This window comes from Motacilla alba, chromosome 21, assembly GCF_015832195.1.
Source record: "Motacilla alba alba isolate MOTALB_02 chromosome 21, Motacilla_alba_V1.0_pri, whole genome shotgun sequence".
NCBI classification, from domain to species: Eukaryota; Metazoa; Chordata; class Aves; order Passeriformes; family Motacillidae; genus Motacilla; species Motacilla alba.
Genome location: NC_052036.1, coordinates 7,121,113 through 7,137,593, shown reverse-complemented (window position 1 = coordinate 7,137,593; position 16,481 = coordinate 7,121,113). Strand labels below are relative to the sequence as shown.

Sequence of the window (16,481 nt, the reverse complement as noted above, 5' to 3'; positions counted from 1 at the left end):
GACAGGCAGGGAGCAGGGCACGGAGTGGGACATGGAATGGGGCACAAAGCAAGACATGGAGCAGGCATGGAGTAGGGTACTGAACAGGGCATGGAACGGGAGATGTAGTAAGGCATGGAGAAGGATATGGAAGGGGAGATGGAGTAGGGCATCAAGCAGGGCATGGAGTGGGTCATGGAGCAGGGCACAGAGCACGGTGCAACCAAGGTAAAGCCTTGTGCAATGCAGGTCATGGATGCCACAGCTGGGAGTGCCTTGGCATGGAGCACGGCACTGCCCTGCAAACAGCCAGGACACATCCTAGTGTGTGGAATTGGCAAATCACAGAATCACAGACTGATTTGGGCTGGAGGGGACCTCAAAGCCCATCCAGTCCCCTGCCATGGGCAGGGACACCTTCCACTATCCCAGCTTGCTCCAAGCCCTGTCCAACCTGGCCTTGGACACTTCCAGGAATCCAGGGGCAGCCACAGCTTTTCTGCGCACCCTGCGTCAGAATCCCTCCCCTGCTGCCCGTGCTGTGGGATCAGCTCCACAGCTGAGGCACATCCAGCCTCTCATCCACCAGCATCTCCCAAGTCCTTCCCAGCTGGAGTGTTCTCCCTCCCCCAACCAGTAGGGATACTGAGGGGCAGCACCCTGCACTCGGCTTTGTTCGTGAGGTTCCCAGGGCACATCCAGCACCCCCCCAGCCCTGCCTGGGCTGCAGGACAGCCCCAGGACCCCACTCCCTGTGTTTCATCACTTGCTACAACAGCAGGAGATAAACCAGAACTGCTTTTATTTCACTTGAGCATGGCAGAAATGCTCAACCCAGTGCTGGCTGGGAAATGTAATGAATTCATTTATCATTGTATCAATATACAATCAACAAGCGGCATTACCCTGGAGACACAAAACCCTCCAGAACACCTCAAAACTCCTTGTCCTCTTCTTCACCCCAGACAGAATAAAAGCAAGGAAAACAAGCTGGGAAGAAAGGAGCAAAGGACACGGTCAATGCAATAACCATCCTATTCCAGCAATTCACTTAATCTGGATTGGGTCACTAATTACTTCTGGGGCTGATGGACCTTTTCCCTCTTGCTTTCACTTCTTTTTAGAGCTGAAGGATCCAGAACTTTCCCAAGCAATGATTTTGCATTATTCAAGAGTGATTTCTGTACCAAAGCCTGTTTGAGTTCTGCATCAATCCCATGTCCTCTCTCGCCTACAGGGATGTCTGGACATTTTTTTTACTAATAACAGGGAATTTCTATGATTTGATTTTGCCATTTCCTCGGGGCAAGGTGGAGCTGCAGTCTGCAAATCAACACTGAATTAGAAGATGAGACAGAGGAACAGGCAACTTAACAATATAAACACATTTCCCACTGCGTTGTTCCCAAAAAAGTTGCTTACAGGCTGAGAAAAATCGGGGAAAACCAATGCCCTCTGTGCCTAAGTGCAAAGGCTGGTGGTGGCCACGCTGCTCAGACCTTCTTCAGGTCCTCAGGGCCAAAGGAGAGTGGCAGCAGCTCCTCCAGCCTCTTGACAATGTAGGTGCCATCTGCTTTGGTCAGGTAGACATCCCAGTCTGTGCCAAACTGGAGGAGGAGAAAGAAGAGCCTGATGAGGGAGAAGAAGAAGGGAAGAACCTGCATTTCTTCCCCAAATTACTCATATACCCCTTTTTTTTCAGGTTCACAGGGAGCATCCCCCTCTATTACATGTATTTTGGGTTGGCTTATCAGCGTTAGCTCCCCCAGAGGATATTTTGGGCTCATATCCTGTGTTTTTACCCCACCAGTGTGAGCCCCAGTGCCTCTGAACCTGCTGAATCTGACCCTCGAGCAGAGCCCCGCGACCCATTAAATATTAACAACCCCAAAACAGGGTGTAGGGTCTGGGATTCCCAGGAGGAGGGAGATGCGAGCTGGACAGGATCTGTGGGAAGCTCAGCTTTTGCAGGAAACCCCCCCTCGAAGGCTTGCCACAGCAAGAAGTCAAGAGCAAAACCCTGCCCCTGGAAGGCAAGCTAATGAATTCCCCGTGAACACCCACCCAGAGCTGGAATACCCCTTTGCCAGGAGACAATGAAATCTGAGGAGCCTGGAGCCAGCCCTGGGGCTGAGGATGGGGGGGTTTGCACCCTCCTTGGAACCTCCAGGTGTTTTAGGGGGAGAGGCCTGGGGTCAGGGGATGGTGTCTGGGATCAGGGAATGAGCCACAGAGCCCCACGTGAGCTGTCACCTCTCTCATCACTTGTCTGCAGGCGCCACAAGGTGTGATGAAGTGGTCCCTCATGTCACTGCCAAAGGAGAAGGGCACAGAGTCCTGAGGTCAGAGGAAGGGAGAACACCTGCAGAAGACCTTCATGCCCCGATATCTACAGAGCCACAACAGACTTGCCCCCCAATTCCTCCAAAAACACTATGCAAAAAGTTTATTTCCCTCCCCAAACGATGGGGCTGCTGCAAAAGAAGCTGTCCCTGAGGAGCAGTGGGGGTTCCCCTGCTGGTTCCCCACCCCATCCCTCACCACTCCAGCTCTTGGAGTATCCTCACCTGGCGATGGCCATGGCCTTGAAGCTGGTGTGCCCCTCGGAGATGGCTTTTTGGATGGCACCGCGCTCAGCGCACATCCCCAGGCTGTAGCATGCATTCTCCACATTGCACCCTGCAGGGACAGCGGCGCCATCAGCCACCCCAAACCCCACCAACTCCTCTCTTCTCAGGGAATTGACACAGAAAAGCCATTTTCCCTGCTTCCCCTAATTATTTTCCCATCCGCTGTGATCTTTGGCTCGGTCCAGGATGGCTGCTGCCAAGAGGCGGCGGGGGAGGACACACAACACCAGCACCCCGGGATGACCCCACTACACCCCCACATGTGACCCAAGGCTTGCTGGGGGCTCCCCAAACTCCCCAGGGGGGTCTCAGATCCCGTCTTACCCGAGAAGATCTCCCCGCCGGCGGTGAGCAGTGCAGCTCCCACCGGGAACCGGCTGTACGGGCAATAGGCGCAGTTTTTGGCCTCCCGGCTGCGGCGCAGCAGGAGCTGGAGATGGTCACCCTGAGGCTGGCCCGGGGGGACAGCAGGGAGCGGGCGCTGCCCGCTTCTCTCCATTCCTGCAGCTGCCTGCCCTGCCCGCTGACGCCGCGGTTAAATATTTCCTCGGCTGGAAAATAGGCTGGCCCGGACGCCGGGATAACGCCCCAGCACGCAGCTGAACTCTGGGAAGCATCCTCAGGGGCAGCCCTGGCCCCCAAAGCACCGTGTTCAGGGATTCCCACTTCCTCTCCCTGCCTGCTGCCTCATTTTTTTCCAATTTCTCCTGTTTTTGTTATTTACTTCCTCCTTTCTCTGTCCCGGCAGGACATTTTTCCACCGCCATCCTGGAGGTTTTTTTCTTCCTCAGTTCAAAACTGGTTCTGTGGCTACAAAGGAAAATGTCCTTAAATCATTCCTGGGGGGAAAGAACAACAGCTCCTCATCAGTGAGATCAAAAGAAATAAATTAATGAGATTGAAAGCATAAAAAAAATTATCATAAAAAATAGTATTTTCCCAGGTCTTCTAACTACAGGCAGCAGGGGAAGCTGGCTGAAGACATAGGTGGTCAAAAGCCCAATTTTAGATGCCTTCATGCTGCAGCCCAAATTCAGTTTGGCTGGTGCTTCCATGGGAATCAGCCCACACAAGGTAAAGGGCTCCCAGGTGATCATCAAATTGCTTTTTAATTAAAGATTTCTCTATTTTTCCCCATGCCCAAGGAGCTTCCTGCCCCATTTTCTAGCTGCAAGGATGGCTGCCACAGCTCCCACGGTTTTATCACTGGGATTTTTGTCCAGTTGAATTTTGGGAGGATTTTGACCTTACCTGCTGGTTTTGCCATCAAATCTTGCTGCTGGGTCACTGCTGAGGAGCCACAAGAGGCTGGGAAGCAGGATCCAGATTGGGAGTGGCTTCTGATGGGGCTGAAACTCCGGGAGCTGAAACTGAGTATGGGACAGTGAGACCACCACAGGCACCCCAAGAAACCAAAGCTGGGATGCTGAGATCTGTATTATCCAAGGGATAACCAGGAAATCCACCTCCCACACACTGCCAGGGTGCTTGTTCACTCTGGAGCCCAGCAATGACAGCTCACTACTTGCCAGGGCAGTGAGTGACAGGAGGGGTTGGCAGCCCTGAACCAGCCCACAACTCTTTTTCTCAGCTTTCAAGTGCAAATCCAGGGTGTTTTCCCCTATATACAATGTGGTGCAGAGTCTCCCTTGCCCCCCAGAATCTGGGAGAAAAAAGGAAAACCAGTCCTCGGGTAACTTGTGGGATCAAACCAGTGTAGAGGGACACCACAGCTCTCCCCAAACCCCAATAATGTGGGATCTATAAATAAAGAAGCTTCCAGGGTGGGTTCACACCTGCCCTCTCAATATAAACACCAAGCAAGTAAACACAGTCCTCAACTCAGTCAACAAGAGCAAGAATAGAAATTATGAAAGACAGAGGCTAGCATGGGTAGAAATCTCCCTCATCAGCACTAATTCCCTAATTGCCATCTCCCCAAAACCACCCTTGCACTGCGAGCAAACCATACAGCCCATGCTTGCATCAGAAAAGCTGAAAAAAACAGACAAATTCATGCATTTTTTATTATTTTGGCTGCAAAATCCTACAAGGCTGTCGAGGCCGCGGCAGTGAGAGAGTAAGGCTGGTGCTGTCTGCCTGTGAAGCTGCTATTTTAAGGTTGTATTTGCTTCACTCAAACTGCAGAAAATCTGGGAAGCTGCTGGGAAATGGCTTCCTGTTCCCTGCAACACCCCACTCTGATTTTCTTCTCCAAGCAGACTAAAAGTGGGGGAACATGGTGTTATTCTACCCCTTTCTCCTCCCCATTTTTTAACCCCAAAGCAAATAGAACATCCTCAAGCCCAGGGGTCTCCCTGCTTTACGTCCAGGTGGCAAAAAAAAAAAAAAGGTGGAAATCAGGGTTTGAGCCAAAGGCACGGAATCCTGAGCAGCCCCAGACTCCACTGCAGGGCTGAAACCATGCAGTGCTCCCCAAAAATCCCCCCCGAGCTATGCCATGGTGAAATAACATTCCATTTCTCCTGGAGAGAAGCTGTCCTAGGGACTTGGCCAGAGATAAAAGCAACAGGTTAAAAGCCAGCTCAGACCAAAAGGAGAGGAGCAGCAAGGAGGTCTGACTGGCTTGGAAATAACAGGAACAAATGGGAGGTTTGGAGGAAAAAATGCCAGCAAACCTGCAGGATCTGCAAATCCTGGCACACATCCTTGTGCAAGGTACTGATCTGGGGGGAAAACCCCCACCTTTCTGTCGTTCCGATGTCAGAAGCCATCATCTGACCCTCCCAAAATCATCCCCCCACTCGAGTGGGAAATGAGGAATTTCCCCTGACGCCGGTGGGTTTCGGCGCTGAGGGTCTGGCTGCTGCATGGGGATGGGGGGCTTGATTCCCCCCCGGCTTCCTCTCCCTGCCGGGGCACGGAGCGGGCGCGCTCGGAGCCGGCGGGGGCCGCTCACCGGCGAGGGCCGCTCACCGGCGGCTCCCCGCGTGCTCGGGGAGGTGGAGCAGCCCACGGAGAGCCGCGTCCCCGCAGCCGCCGCCGCTCCCGCAGCATCAGGCGCAGGCGGCACCCGGAACGCGGCGGCTCCTCGGCTCCGCATCCTCCGTGGGCAGCCGGATCGGACACGGGGCCGCGTCCCGCTGCCGGGGTAGGGGACGACACCCCCTGCGCGGGGGGTGCGGGGACACCCCCCAAACCGGCTTCGGGGCTTGGGGGGGTGGTCCCGCTGCTTGCGAGCGAGGCCGGCATTAGCGGAGCGGAGCCGAGATGCTGCCCTGGCGCCGGAGCAAGTTCGTGCTGGTGGAAAATGAACGTAAGTGCAAAGGCAAGAGCCTGGGGCCGGGGCTGAGCTACGCGGCGCTGCTGGCCGGCTTCCTCCGCTCCTGCCCGGACCTGCTGCCCGAGTGCCCGCTGGAGCGCCTGGGCAGCGTCTTCCGCGGGAAGCGCCAGAAAGTGGAGCTGAACAAGGAGGACCCGACGTACACGGTGAGGTACCTGGGCAACGCCGTCACCCTGCACGCCAAGGGCGAGGGCTGCACCGAGGAGGCGGTGGGCAAGATCTGGGCCAAGAGCGAGGCGGGCGCCGGCGGGGCCAAGATGACGCTGACGCTGGGCCCTCATGGCATCCGCATGACGCCCTGCGAGAAGGGGGCCCGCCGGCCGGGCCACGCGTACCTGCTGCACCGCATCACCTACTGCGCCGCCGACCGCCGGCACCCCAAGGTGTTCGCCTGGGTGTACCGGCACCAGGTGAAGAACAAGGCGGTGGTGCTGCGCTGCCACGCCGTGCTGGTCTCCAAGGCCGACAAGGCGCGCGCCATGGCCCTGCTCCTCTACCAGACCTCGGCCTCCGCCTTCAACGAGTTCAAGCGCCTCAAGAGACAGAGCGATTTCCGCCACGTCCAGCAGCAGCTCCTGGGCGACGCCATCGTGCCCTTGGTGCCGCTCCGCAGGCTGCTCAACGCCAAATGTCCCTACCGCCCGCCGGCCGAGCGGGCCCGCTGCGCCCCTCGGCTCAGCTCCATCCTGGAGGAGGAGGAGGAGGAGGCCTTCGGCGCCGGGACGCCCTTGGGGGACCCCGAGCGAGCGGCCGTGCTGCGGCTGGCCAGCGACATGCGGGGGTGCAGCCTGCGCGGGCCCCGCGCCGCCGCGTGCTGAGCGCCGGCCGAGCACGAGGCGCCCTCGCCGCGCCCCGAGCCCGTGCTGGACCCGCCTCGGGGAGCGATCTGGACCAGACGGCGGCTCCGTTTGCAGGAAGAGCCATGGTGGGGGTGGGTTTGCGCCCCAGGGACCCCCCCCGGCCCCGCACATGAACCTGCTCTCGTGCCTCCTCCACAGCGGCCGTAATAATAAAATGAATGTGTGTTTTCTGCGGTGTGACGGCGCCTGTGTCTCGCCCGGACCCTGGTGGACGACAGAGTTAAGCTCGGCTCTGAGGCGGTTTGGGGGGTTTATATTGCGTTCACCCCTCGAAAGGCAAGCCAAGGAGGGGGGGCTGCGGGTCCACGGTGCTTTCCTGCGGCACCGAGGGCGGAGGAGAACTGCTCAGCGTAGTCATAGCAACTTGATTTTTTAAATGTAGAGCTGGGGGGGCGGCTGTGCCACCCACGTCGGGGGAGCAGTGATGGGGGTTTGGCCCTTTGGACCCCACTGGAGAGCACAACTTGCCTGCACCAGCACCCCCCCACACACACTCCAAATTAGCACCAAGGGCCTGAAGAGCAATAATTTACAAAAAATTGCTATTTTTTTCTTCCCTCTGCTGCTTTCCCAGAATAAGTGATGGTAAGGAGATGGCGGGGTGGGGGTGGGGGTGGAGGGGGTTTGTGTGCCCCCCAGCAGGGACATGCCACCCTGCCCTAGCCCTTTGAGGGGTGGGAGAAGCAACTCTGCAGGGTGGGGCTGGGGGCTGCGTCCTGAGGCTGAGCCCCCGCAGTGGGGGCCACGTGGTGCTGCTGCCCCACAGCCCAGGCAGGGATTGTAAGCCCTTCCCCAAGGTGCTGTAGGGCTGGGATTTGGAGAGATAAACCCTTCCAGCCACGGGGGGACAGGCTTTGGTCTGACCACTGTCCCCCCAGCCTTAGCAGAAGGTGAGATTTGGGTTGCCCCCCCAGCCCCAAGGTGGTAGGGGGGTACGGGGGATGCTCCCCTGCTGCACCCGGGGACATTAGGATTTGGGGCCAGCTGCCAAGATCCTAAGGGATGGCTGGGATTTGGGCTAATCCCCCTCAGATACTGGTGAGGCTGGAGTTTGATGTACCCAAGACCCCAGGGTGGAGGTGGGGGTAAAGGGGTGGGGAGGCTGCCACCTGTCCGGCCCCCCCAAACTCCCAAGGATGGGGTTTATCCCCCTAATGCTCCTTGGGGCCGGGATCTGGCCCGCCTCCCCTGACTCTCAGCCTCTGTGGGGGGGATGCTCTGTGTTGCCCCCGCGCCCCGCCCGGCCTTGGCGGACCGCGCGTCTCGATGGCGGCGCTGCGCCGGCCAGAACGCCGCTCGTGACGTCATCGCCAGGCGCCGGCGCGGCACGCGGTTGCCGTGGTAACGGCAGGCCCGGCGGCCATGGAGGGCGGCGGGCGGCCCTCGGCCGCACAGGCCGTGCTCTTGACCGCCAGCACCGCCCTCACCGCTCTGCTCTACTCCATCTACCGGCAGAAGGCTCGCGTGGCCCGCGGGCTCGAGGTGGGTGTGAGGGGTGCGACGGGGGGATGTACGTGCCCGGCCCCCGAGCTGCGGCCTGGTCTCGCCGGCTGAGCCGCGGCCTCTGTTTGCTCCCGCAGGGCGCCCGGAAGGTCCGGCTGGACGGGGACCTGCGGGCCGTGCTGCTGGAGGCGCCCGGACGCTGCGTGCCCTATGCGGTCATAGAAGGTAGGGTCGTGTACAAACACCAGAGGTTTATGTCCAAAAAGGAGACAGAGGGGTCCTATAACTTTATTCGAACCAAGGGAGAGGTCATGGGCATTTCCCATGAGATCTCTCAAATTACTAGAGGATGCAGCCTCCTTTTTATTCTCACTTCCCGTCTGCATTTCCCTCTCTCTTTCCCTATTGGCTGAGGCACTTGAGAGGTGCAGACTGCCCGAAATACCTGATACCTAAGACCCTCTTCTAATGTATCATCTCAACCCCCCCTTCCTTTCCCTTTTGTCAGTCAGTGGAATTCCTGTGGAATTTATGGTTCTTACCATTGTTTCTTTTCTCTCTCAGTGTCTAGTTTTATCTACCAGCAGACCCACAGTTTGTTTGTAAAGACAAATCCCTCATTCCTTTCAAGCAAGACCTGAAGTAGTGCCCCAAACTGGGGTGGGTGACACATCCCATCCCACAGCTGCTGCTTACCTGGAGATTTCATCCCCAGCTCCTCCTCCTGTGCCCATCAGGTCATTTCCCCCTGCCAAGCAGCCACAGACTCCTGACAGCAGAAAACACAGGCTCGTAGCCCCTTTGCCCCCATCTTAGAATTCTAGAATGGTTTTGGTTGAAAGACACCTTAAAACTCATTCAGTTCCACCCCCTGCCATGGGCAGGGACACCTTCCACTAGCCCAGGTTGCTGCAAGCCCCATCCAACCTGGCCTTGGACACTTCCAGGAATGGGGCAGCCCCAGCTGCTCTGGATACCCTGTGCCAGGGCCTGCCCACCCTCACAGGAAGGAAAGGATTTCTTCCTAGCAGCCCATTGAAGCCGTTCCCCATGATGCTGTCACTGCCAGCCCTTGTGCAGGGTTTGTTTCACGCGCCCTCAGCTGGCCCTTGGGTTCCCGTTGCAGGTGTGGTGCGCTCGGTGAAGGACACCCTGAGCAGTCAGTTTGTGGAGAACTGCAAGGGGGTGGTCCAGAGGCTGACCTTGCAGGAGCACAAGATGGTGTGGAACAGAACCACCCACCTGTGGTATGTGCTTGGTACCCTCAGACTCCTGTGGTGCCCTTGGGGGATCTGACATCCCGAAATGGCCTCAGGCACGGCCAGAGTGACCAAGTGCCTCAAAGCTGGGTCCCAAAGTAGCCCCCACAGTGACAGGTGCCATAATGGGGGGTCTGGCTGATTTTAGGGCTATCACAGAGGGGCTGGAGGAGAAGAGAGCATTGAGTAACCCAGCATGGGCTGAACTCTGATCAGCCCTACCTTGTTACCCCACTAGAGGATGGCATTTCCAAAAAAACCCACTTGCAGAACATGAATTAATGGGATATGGGTGATCCCCACACCCAGGGGACCCGAGGGGGGTCCCAGAACTGCTGAAACAGAGCCCACTGGTGCTGTTTAAGCATTTGGTAACACTTATCAAACTGGGATGTGTGACGTGTTGCTTCTCCTCACGGGATGGTTTGTGGCAGCTGAGAGTGCCACAGGGAGGTGAGGAGAAAGTAGGTGGGGATGGGGGAAGTGCTCACAACTTGTGGAGCACTGAGGTGAGGGTGGAGCGGCCTCGTGCACCCCTGGACAGTGCCGGGAGGGGAAAGGTGTTCTCCAGAGACCCCCATCAAAGAAGCTGCACTCAGGGCGTGTCCCATCAGGCAGTCCCCAAAACCAGCAGGCCATCCCAGACTGTGTTTCCCATCGGGGGCAGTCAGTTCACTTCCCCCCTTCTCCGTGCCCAGGAATGACTACGAGAAGATCATCCACCAGAGAACCAACACCACCCCCTTTGACCTGGTCCCTGCCGAGGACGGCGCCGGCGTCACTGTCCGGGTGATGAAGCCTCTGGACGCTGCCGAGCTCAGCCTGGAGACGGTGTATGAGAAATTCCACCCCTCTGTCCAGTCCTTCACGGACGTCATCGGCCACTACATCAGCGGGGAGCGTCCCAAGGGCATCCAGGAGACGGAGCAGATGCTGAAGGTGGGCACGGCCTTGACCGGGGTGGGAGAGCTGGTCCTGGACAACGCCACCATCAAGCTGCAGCCCCCGAAGCAGGGCATGCCCTACTACCTGAGCTCCCTGGATTTTGAGTCCTTGCTGCAGAAACAGGAGTCCAGCGTGCGGTTTTGGAAAATCCTGACGGTGCTTTTCGGCTTTGCCACCTGCGCCGTGCTGTTCTTCCTGCTGCGGAAGCAGTACCGGCACCACCGGGAGAGGCAGCACCTGCGGCAGATGCAGGAGGAGTTCCGGCAGGCCCAGGAGCGCCTGAGCAGCGCTGAGGGGGGGGAGGTTCTCAAAAACGCCTGCGTGGTCTGCTTGAGCAGCACCAAATCCTGCGTTTTCCTGGAGTGTGGCCACGTCTGCTCCTGCCACGAGTGCTACCAGGCTCTTCCCAAGCCCAAAAAGTGCCCAATCTGCAGGCAGGGCATCACCAGGGTGGTTCCCTTGTACAACAGTTAATCTTTTGTGGTTCTCGGGGGGGAGATTTTGGATTTACAGCTGCCACTGGCAAAGGGGTTTTGTCACCTCGCTGCTTGGGTGGTGGGTTTTCGGGAAGGGGAGGGAGCTTGAGGGAGTGGGTGCTTCACCAGGGGGGCAGAGCAGAGTCTGAAAAGGTGACTCTGCAGCTGATCAGGGCTCACGCTGTGCTCTGGAGGTGTTTTTGAGAGAGGTGATTCTTTGCAAAGGTTGAGGTGCTCAGGGGAAGATGCAGCTTGAGGCTCTTTTGTTAAGGTTTGGACTCACAAGGTTTGTGTCATGGTTACAGAGCCTGCAGCCCCTTACCCAGCTGATAAAAACTTTGGGAAAACAGAAATAAAATGCATTAAGGGTTCTGGGAGGCTGCAGAATCCCTGTGAGGCTGCCAGAGGGCTGCAAAGCCTAACAAAGCAGGAGGGGCTGTCAAGAGAGCTCGTACCAGGGGTTGTGAACACAGGTAATTCTGTGATTCCCCCCCCCAGAATGGCTTTGTCACACCGGGGTGTGAGGATGGGGATGTGAGAGTGCTGTGGCTAATGGCTGATGGCTGGGCTTGGCTTGGCTTGGTTTGGGATAGCAAGTGGGGTGTGAAGTAATAAAATAGGATGAAAAGTGTGTCTGTGTCAGATTATTGCGGGGAAGTGGTGAGGTTTGTCCTCCCTGAGGTGGACACGGTGAGCCTGGATCATCCCGAGCCATGAAGGAGGTTGGCTGAGGAGGGAACCTGTCCCCCTGCACCAGACATTACAGTCACTGCTGTCCCCTCATGACACAGGTGGTGCCAAACCCCCAAACTGACACAAAAAAACCCCTTCCCTGACACTCCTGTTTTGCCACAAATCCCATATGCACCCAAGAGGGTTAATGGACCCAAAGTGCTGCTGGAGTTAACATTTGCTGGGGAGGACAATTAAACATTCCAGGGGAATGAGGGAGCCTCAAGTAGGAGCAGTTGAAAACCCCAGGACTGAGGCAGTCCCAGGGCAGCCCTGCTCCAGGCAGAGCCATCCACATCCCCCAGGCACATTTAAAAGGAAACATTCCCATCGACTGGTATTTAAAAACCCCTGAATTTAGAGTGAAAATGATGGGTTGTTTCTCATTAAACATTAACCAGTGCAGCCGGGCAGTGTCCGAAGGCCATCCTGGCTGTGGGGCACAAATCCACGGCTGGATTTTGAGGAGGAGAAGGTCCCTGGTTATTCCAGGAGGAGAAAGGGCCGTGTGCCACCAGCTGTAGATGGCGGTGGCTGCCTGCAGGGCGAGGCAACCCGCGGAACAGAATCCCAGAGGGAACAGCTGGAACACAGCTCAAAAAGCCACACTGCAGCCCCAAAAGGCAGAAGACAGATTGAAACGGCAGAATCCCGTCTGCTGGAAGAGGTGTCTCTCCTCTTCAGGGGAATGACCACCCCAAAAAGCCTCATCCCCTCCCTGGGGACAGCGAGGAGGTCAATCCCCCTCAGACCAGTGCAGGACACGGCTTTGAGCCTCGGTGTTTTGCCCAGGAATGGAGCATCAGGCAAAGCCTAAAAATGCGCCTTGGAGGGGCTGTGCTTCCCCACTACCCCTCGCCTGCTGTTTCCAAGCTTTCCCTGAGATATCTTGGGCGTAGCCGCAACCTTATGTAAGGAGCTGACAGCTCGGGGGCGGGCAGGAGTGCAGGGGAGAGGGGCTTGTGCAGCTCTGGGGGCTGAGGATTTCAGCAGACGAGGGCTTTGGAGATGGGAGCAGCCCCGGGACAGCGCACCCCCACCCGGGCACCACCAGGCACCCTGTCCTTCCTTTCTGCTCAGCCCCAAAATGAGCCAGGCTCCCAATTCCAGAGAAATCCTGTAACTCACCCTTGCTCAAACAGGTTCTTTGCTGCTGTTGCTACCGTCCTCCTGCTCCCTTTTGTGGGAGATGCAACCACAGATGCCTGAACACCCCAACATAGCTGTGGTCTGTCCCAAAATGTTATCCCCAGCCTTCCCATCACTCGCTTTGCCAGACAATAACCCCAATGACCCACCCTGTCGTGGTAACTGCATAGAAAACCCCGTGGAAAGCTCAGAGACTCAGAAGTCCTCCTGCAGTGCCCCAGGAAAGGCTCGTGCAGGAACGCGTCCTGGGAGCCCCCAGCCAAGCACACCTAGTTCCCCCCGCTGCAGCCCCCCAGGAAGTGCCAGAGGCCCCCAGATGGCTCGGCAGGGCACGTGAGGCTGTGCCCAGGGCTCCTGGGAACTGGCGTTGGGTTCCCCAGGGGTGTGGAGGGGTCAGTTCCAGACTTTCCAGGAGTGGCTGGGGAGGGCTCACTCTGAACTCCCTAAACGTGTCTGTAGGGTAGTCTACACTCCCCAGATGTGGCTGTAGGGCAGCTCTGGGCTCCCCAAAAGTGCTGTGGGGCCACCTAACCTCTCTGAGGGTCCTTGTAGGGCAGCTCTGGACTCCCTAGGGATGCTGAGGGGCAGGTTGGGGTATCCAGAGGATGAAGCGGGGCAGCTCCAGGCTCCGTAGAGTGTATCTGCTAGGCAGCTCCGGGATCTCCGGGGATGCTGTGGGACACCCGGAGGATGCTCCGAGACATCTCCGTCCTCCGCGGGGAGCCTGCGGGACAGGCCCGGGCTCCCTGAGGATGCTCCGCGCTCCCCGGGGACGCTGCGGGGCAGGCGGCGGGGCAGTCCCGGGGATCCCCGGGGTGCGGGATCAGCCCGCGGGGCGGTGCCGCCGCCGGTGCCGGGGGCCGAGCCGGTCCCGCCCCGCCCCGCCCGGTCCCGCCTCCCGCTCCTCTATCGCCGCCGCCGCCGGAGCCGCCGCCGCAGCCGCGGAGCCGCGAGCAGCGCCGGCCGGGCCGGGATGTGACGGGGCGGCTGCCCCGCGCCCGCTGCGCCGCTGCCCCGGGCCCGCGGGCCCCGCGCCCCGGGAGGCTGTCGGGGGGCGGCGGCGGCGGCGGGTCCCCCCCCGCCGCCCCCATGTCGGAGGGGCCGCCCTACGGCGAGGGGCAGCTGGCGGGGGACGCGGCCGTGGGGCAGCTGCCCTTCCCCGTTCGCCTCCGCGGCGGCGACGGGCTCCTGGCCGGCGGGCAGGGCAAGCGGCCGCCCAAGCTGGGGCAGATCGGCCGCAGCAAGAGAGGTGGGTGCCGGAGGGACCGGGGCGCACCGGGAGCTGCCCGGGATGCGGGACACGGCCCCAGGGATGCGGCGGGATGCAGCGGGTATCCCGCGGGATGTTGGGCATGGTGTACCGGGAACCTTCTCCGGGGATGGGGGACACCGGGGACCGTCCTCAGGGACGGGGCACGATGACCGGGCTCCCTGAGGATGTCGGGCATCGCGTCCCGGGGACCTTCTCCAGGGATGCAGGGCACTGGGGACCGTCCCCAGGGACAGGGTATGGTGCACCGGGCTCCCTGAGCGATGTTGGGCATCGTGTTCCGCGGATCTTCCCCAGGGATGGAGCATCGAGCACCTTTCGGGGATGCAGGGCACCGGGAGGCGTCCCCGGGGAGGGGGCACGATGCACCAGACTCCCTGCAGGATGTCAGGCATCACGTCCCAAGGACTGTCACCGGGGTGTTGGGTAGCCGGGACCTTCCCTGGGGACAGAACATTGTGCCCTGGGCACTTCACCGGGTATAGGGCAGCAGGGACTTTCCTTAGGGACAGGGGACATTCCTTGGGGACCATCCGGAGGGCACAGAGGTGAGGGAACCTTCCTTGGGGACATGTCCTTTGCCAAGCGTCCCCAGGGACAGGGCACCAGCGCCGGGGCGTGCGATACTGGGGACGCTCCCTGGGGACGGGACACGGTGCCAGGTGCCCTGCGGCGTGTCGGGGCCGTGTAGCTTTGCCAGCAGCCACGCCGGGGATGTGGGACCCCTCCAACCCCCCCTCAGGGTGACCTTGGGCGGGGGGACCAGGGCGGCAGAAAATTCATCGCGCTTCTGTTTCTTTCTGCTTTCTAGTGGTTATTGAAGATGATAGAATTGACGATGTGCTGCAAAACCTCTCCGAAAAGGCCCCTCCCGGTGTTTAAAGCCTCCCTGGGGACGCTGGGCCGAGGCCCGGGCTGGGGTCGGTTTACAATGGCACAGGTGACCGGCAGAAAATAACCCCGAGCGCCGCGAACGCCGTCCGCGCCCGCCTGCGGTCCGCGGCTCGTCCTGCCCTCCGGAGGGCGGCGAGCGAGCCAGAGCCCAGCCGTGAATTCAAAAATGATACTAAATTAAAACATATCAATGTAATCGGGAAAATAGTCACCTGCTTGAAGCCCCCCACCCCGAGAGACGGACGGAGGAGGCGCGCCGCGGCTCTGAATCCCTCGGGATCGCTTCTCTCGGGCTGATGAACCTTGTGCCGCGCTAGATCGGGGGGTAAGAGGAGAGGGGGCAGCGGGAGATGGGGGGAGCGGGGGGAACAGCCCCTGGAGTCTCCCTCCGGCCAGGGCTGTTCCCAGCGGGCACCTTGTTTACATGATTTAATCTTGCAAAAATGAATCCGTGCACTTGGATGTACCACGCTATCCCCTTCTGTATGAGTTTCTTTTTTTATGTTGATGTCTTTGGATGTTGGGAAATTATATAAAATAGATATATATATATATATATATATTTAATTTTAGTCACGTTTTAAGGTTCTCGAGGGGAAAACCCAAAACTTTTATAAAGGAAAGGCCTGAAGGAAGAATTGCTGGTTTATTTTTTAAAGCTTGTACTTCTTGGTTGCTGTGAGCCAAGGGAGAGGTTTTATATGTACGGGCGGGGGGGCGGGGGGGGGTCGCTCAGCTTTTTTAACTACCATGCAGTCTGTAGTGTGGGTGATCTTGTTTTTTGGGTTTTTTTTCCCCTTATATTGTGGCAGTTTCCTCTCTTTAATAGACTGTATTAAAACATATATATAAAAGAAATTATTTAATGTAATCACAAGAGTGCCAAACACTTGGAGATGCTGGAGGGCAGCGATTCCCTTCCCGAGACGAGCAGCACTCGGAGCTTTCTGCTCTTTCCAGGGCTCGGTCGATCTCTCGTGGGGTTTTCTCTGACTTCTCTTTTCTAATCTTTCTTTTTAACTATTTTGCATGACGTGCATAAAAACAAAAGGGGAAAAAAAAAAGGGGGGGGGGGACAAAAAGCGCCTCTGGTGCCCGGGCTTGGTTCTTGTTTCTGTTTGCGATTGACTGACAGACCTCAAGGCAGGTTTTTCTTTCCTCCTTTTCTTAAATATTGTGTATGTTGCACTTTTATCCACTACACAGGGCTATTTCTGCAATGTCCAAATAAAAAGAAAAATGAAACAAAATGGAAAAAAAAATTATAAATGCGGATCTGCCGTGTTTTCCCATGGGCTGCCAGGGCCAAGCAGCATGAACATCCGTCCCTGTCCCCCCAAATAATCCCAAAATAAGTAAGGAAAACCTCCCCACTCTCTAGCACAGACCCCTGTTAATCTGAATACCTAATTATAATTAATATTTATTTGTGGGATTTTTTTGTTTGATGGGAAAACACTTCAGGAGCACAAATTTAATGGAAAAATTCAACGTTTGGTCCTGAGAGTGGCTGTTGGGAATGGGGAATAAAAGGTGGCTT

At 57.8% G+C, this 16,481-nt stretch overlaps 4 protein-coding genes across 4 annotated transcripts; 3 read left to right on the top strand and 1 right to left on the bottom strand.

Annotated features, from left to right (window-relative positions):
* Positions 1-820: 820 nt before the first annotated feature.
* CDA (cytidine deaminase) lies at positions 821-3,162 on the bottom strand. Its single transcript, XM_038159999.1, has 4 exons — positions 2,934-3,162; positions 2,547-2,658; positions 2,233-2,290; positions 821-1,586 (listed from the first exon to the last, which is right to left on the bottom strand). The coding sequence occupies exons 1-4, from the start codon at positions 3,106-3,108 to the stop codon at positions 1,473-1,475; spliced, it is 459 nt and encodes a 152-aa protein (XP_038015927.1). The 5' UTR covers positions 3,109-3,162; the 3' UTR covers positions 821-1,472.
* Positions 3,163-5,266: 2,104 nt separating this feature from the next.
* FAM43B (family with sequence similarity 43 member B) lies at positions 5,267-6,941 on the top strand. The gene has a single exon (XM_038159998.1). The coding sequence runs from the start codon at positions 5,841-5,843 to the stop codon at positions 6,729-6,731; it is 891 nt and encodes a 296-aa protein (XP_038015926.1). The 5' UTR covers positions 5,267-5,840; the 3' UTR covers positions 6,732-6,941.
* A 1,153-nt stretch (positions 6,942-8,094) lies between these two features.
* MUL1 (mitochondrial E3 ubiquitin protein ligase 1) lies at positions 8,095-11,528 on the top strand. The gene is made up of 4 exons (XM_038159997.1): positions 8,095-8,255; positions 8,354-8,441; positions 9,343-9,463; positions 10,174-11,528. Exons 1-4 carry the CDS (start codon positions 8,136-8,138, stop codon positions 10,892-10,894), a joined length of 1,050 nt encoding a protein of 349 aa, XP_038015925.1. The 5' UTR covers positions 8,095-8,135; the 3' UTR covers positions 10,895-11,528.
* A 2,172-nt stretch (positions 11,529-13,700) lies between these two features.
* CAMK2N1 (calcium/calmodulin dependent protein kinase II inhibitor 1) lies at positions 13,701-16,210 on the top strand. The gene is made up of 2 exons (XM_038160042.1): positions 13,701-14,026; positions 14,859-16,210. The coding sequence occupies exons 1-2, from the start codon at positions 13,867-13,869 to the stop codon at positions 14,927-14,929; spliced, it is 231 nt and encodes a 76-aa protein (XP_038015970.1). The 5' UTR covers positions 13,701-13,866; the 3' UTR covers positions 14,930-16,210.
* Positions 16,211-16,481: the final 271 nt, after the last annotated feature.

What these genes read in the sequence shown, in the direction of transcription:
- CDA (XM_038159999.1), bottom strand. Translation starts at nt 3,108, where the DNA reads ATGGAGAGAAGCGGGCAGCGCCCGCTCCCTGCTGTCCCCCCGGGCCAG. An exon ending in CGGCGGGGAGATCTTCTCGG is followed by an intron (nt 2,659 to 2,933) that starts GTAAGACGGGAT and finishes CTGTCCCTGCAG; the next exon opens with GGTGCAATGTGGAGAATGCA. An exon ending in AAGGCCATGGCCATCGCCAG is followed by an intron (nt 2,291 to 2,546) that starts GTGAGGATACTC and finishes CTCCTTTGGCAG; the next exon opens with TGACATGAGGGACCACTTCA.
- FAM43B (XM_038159998.1), top strand. Translation starts at nt 5,841, where the DNA reads ATGCTGCCCTGGCGCCGGAGCAAGTTCGTGCTGGTGGAAAATGAACGT.
- MUL1 (XM_038159997.1), top strand. Translation starts at nt 8,136, where the DNA reads ATGGAGGGCGGCGGGCGGCCCTCGGCCGCACAGGCCGTGCTCTTGACC. An exon ending in GCCCTATGCGGTCATAGAAG is followed by an intron (nt 8,442 to 9,342) that starts GTAGGGTCGTGT and finishes TTCCCGTTGCAG; the next exon opens with GTGTGGTGCGCTCGGTGAAG. An exon ending in AACAGAACCACCCACCTGTG is followed by an intron (nt 9,464 to 10,173) that starts GTATGTGCTTGG and finishes CTCCGTGCCCAG; the next exon opens with GAATGACTACGAGAAGATCA.
- CAMK2N1 (XM_038160042.1), top strand. Translation starts at nt 13,867, where the DNA reads ATGTCGGAGGGGCCGCCCTACGGCGAGGGGCAGCTGGCGGGGGACGCG. An exon ending in GATCGGCCGCAGCAAGAGAG is followed by an intron (nt 14,027 to 14,858) that starts GTGGGTGCCGGA and finishes TCTGCTTTCTAG; the next exon opens with TGGTTATTGAAGATGATAGA.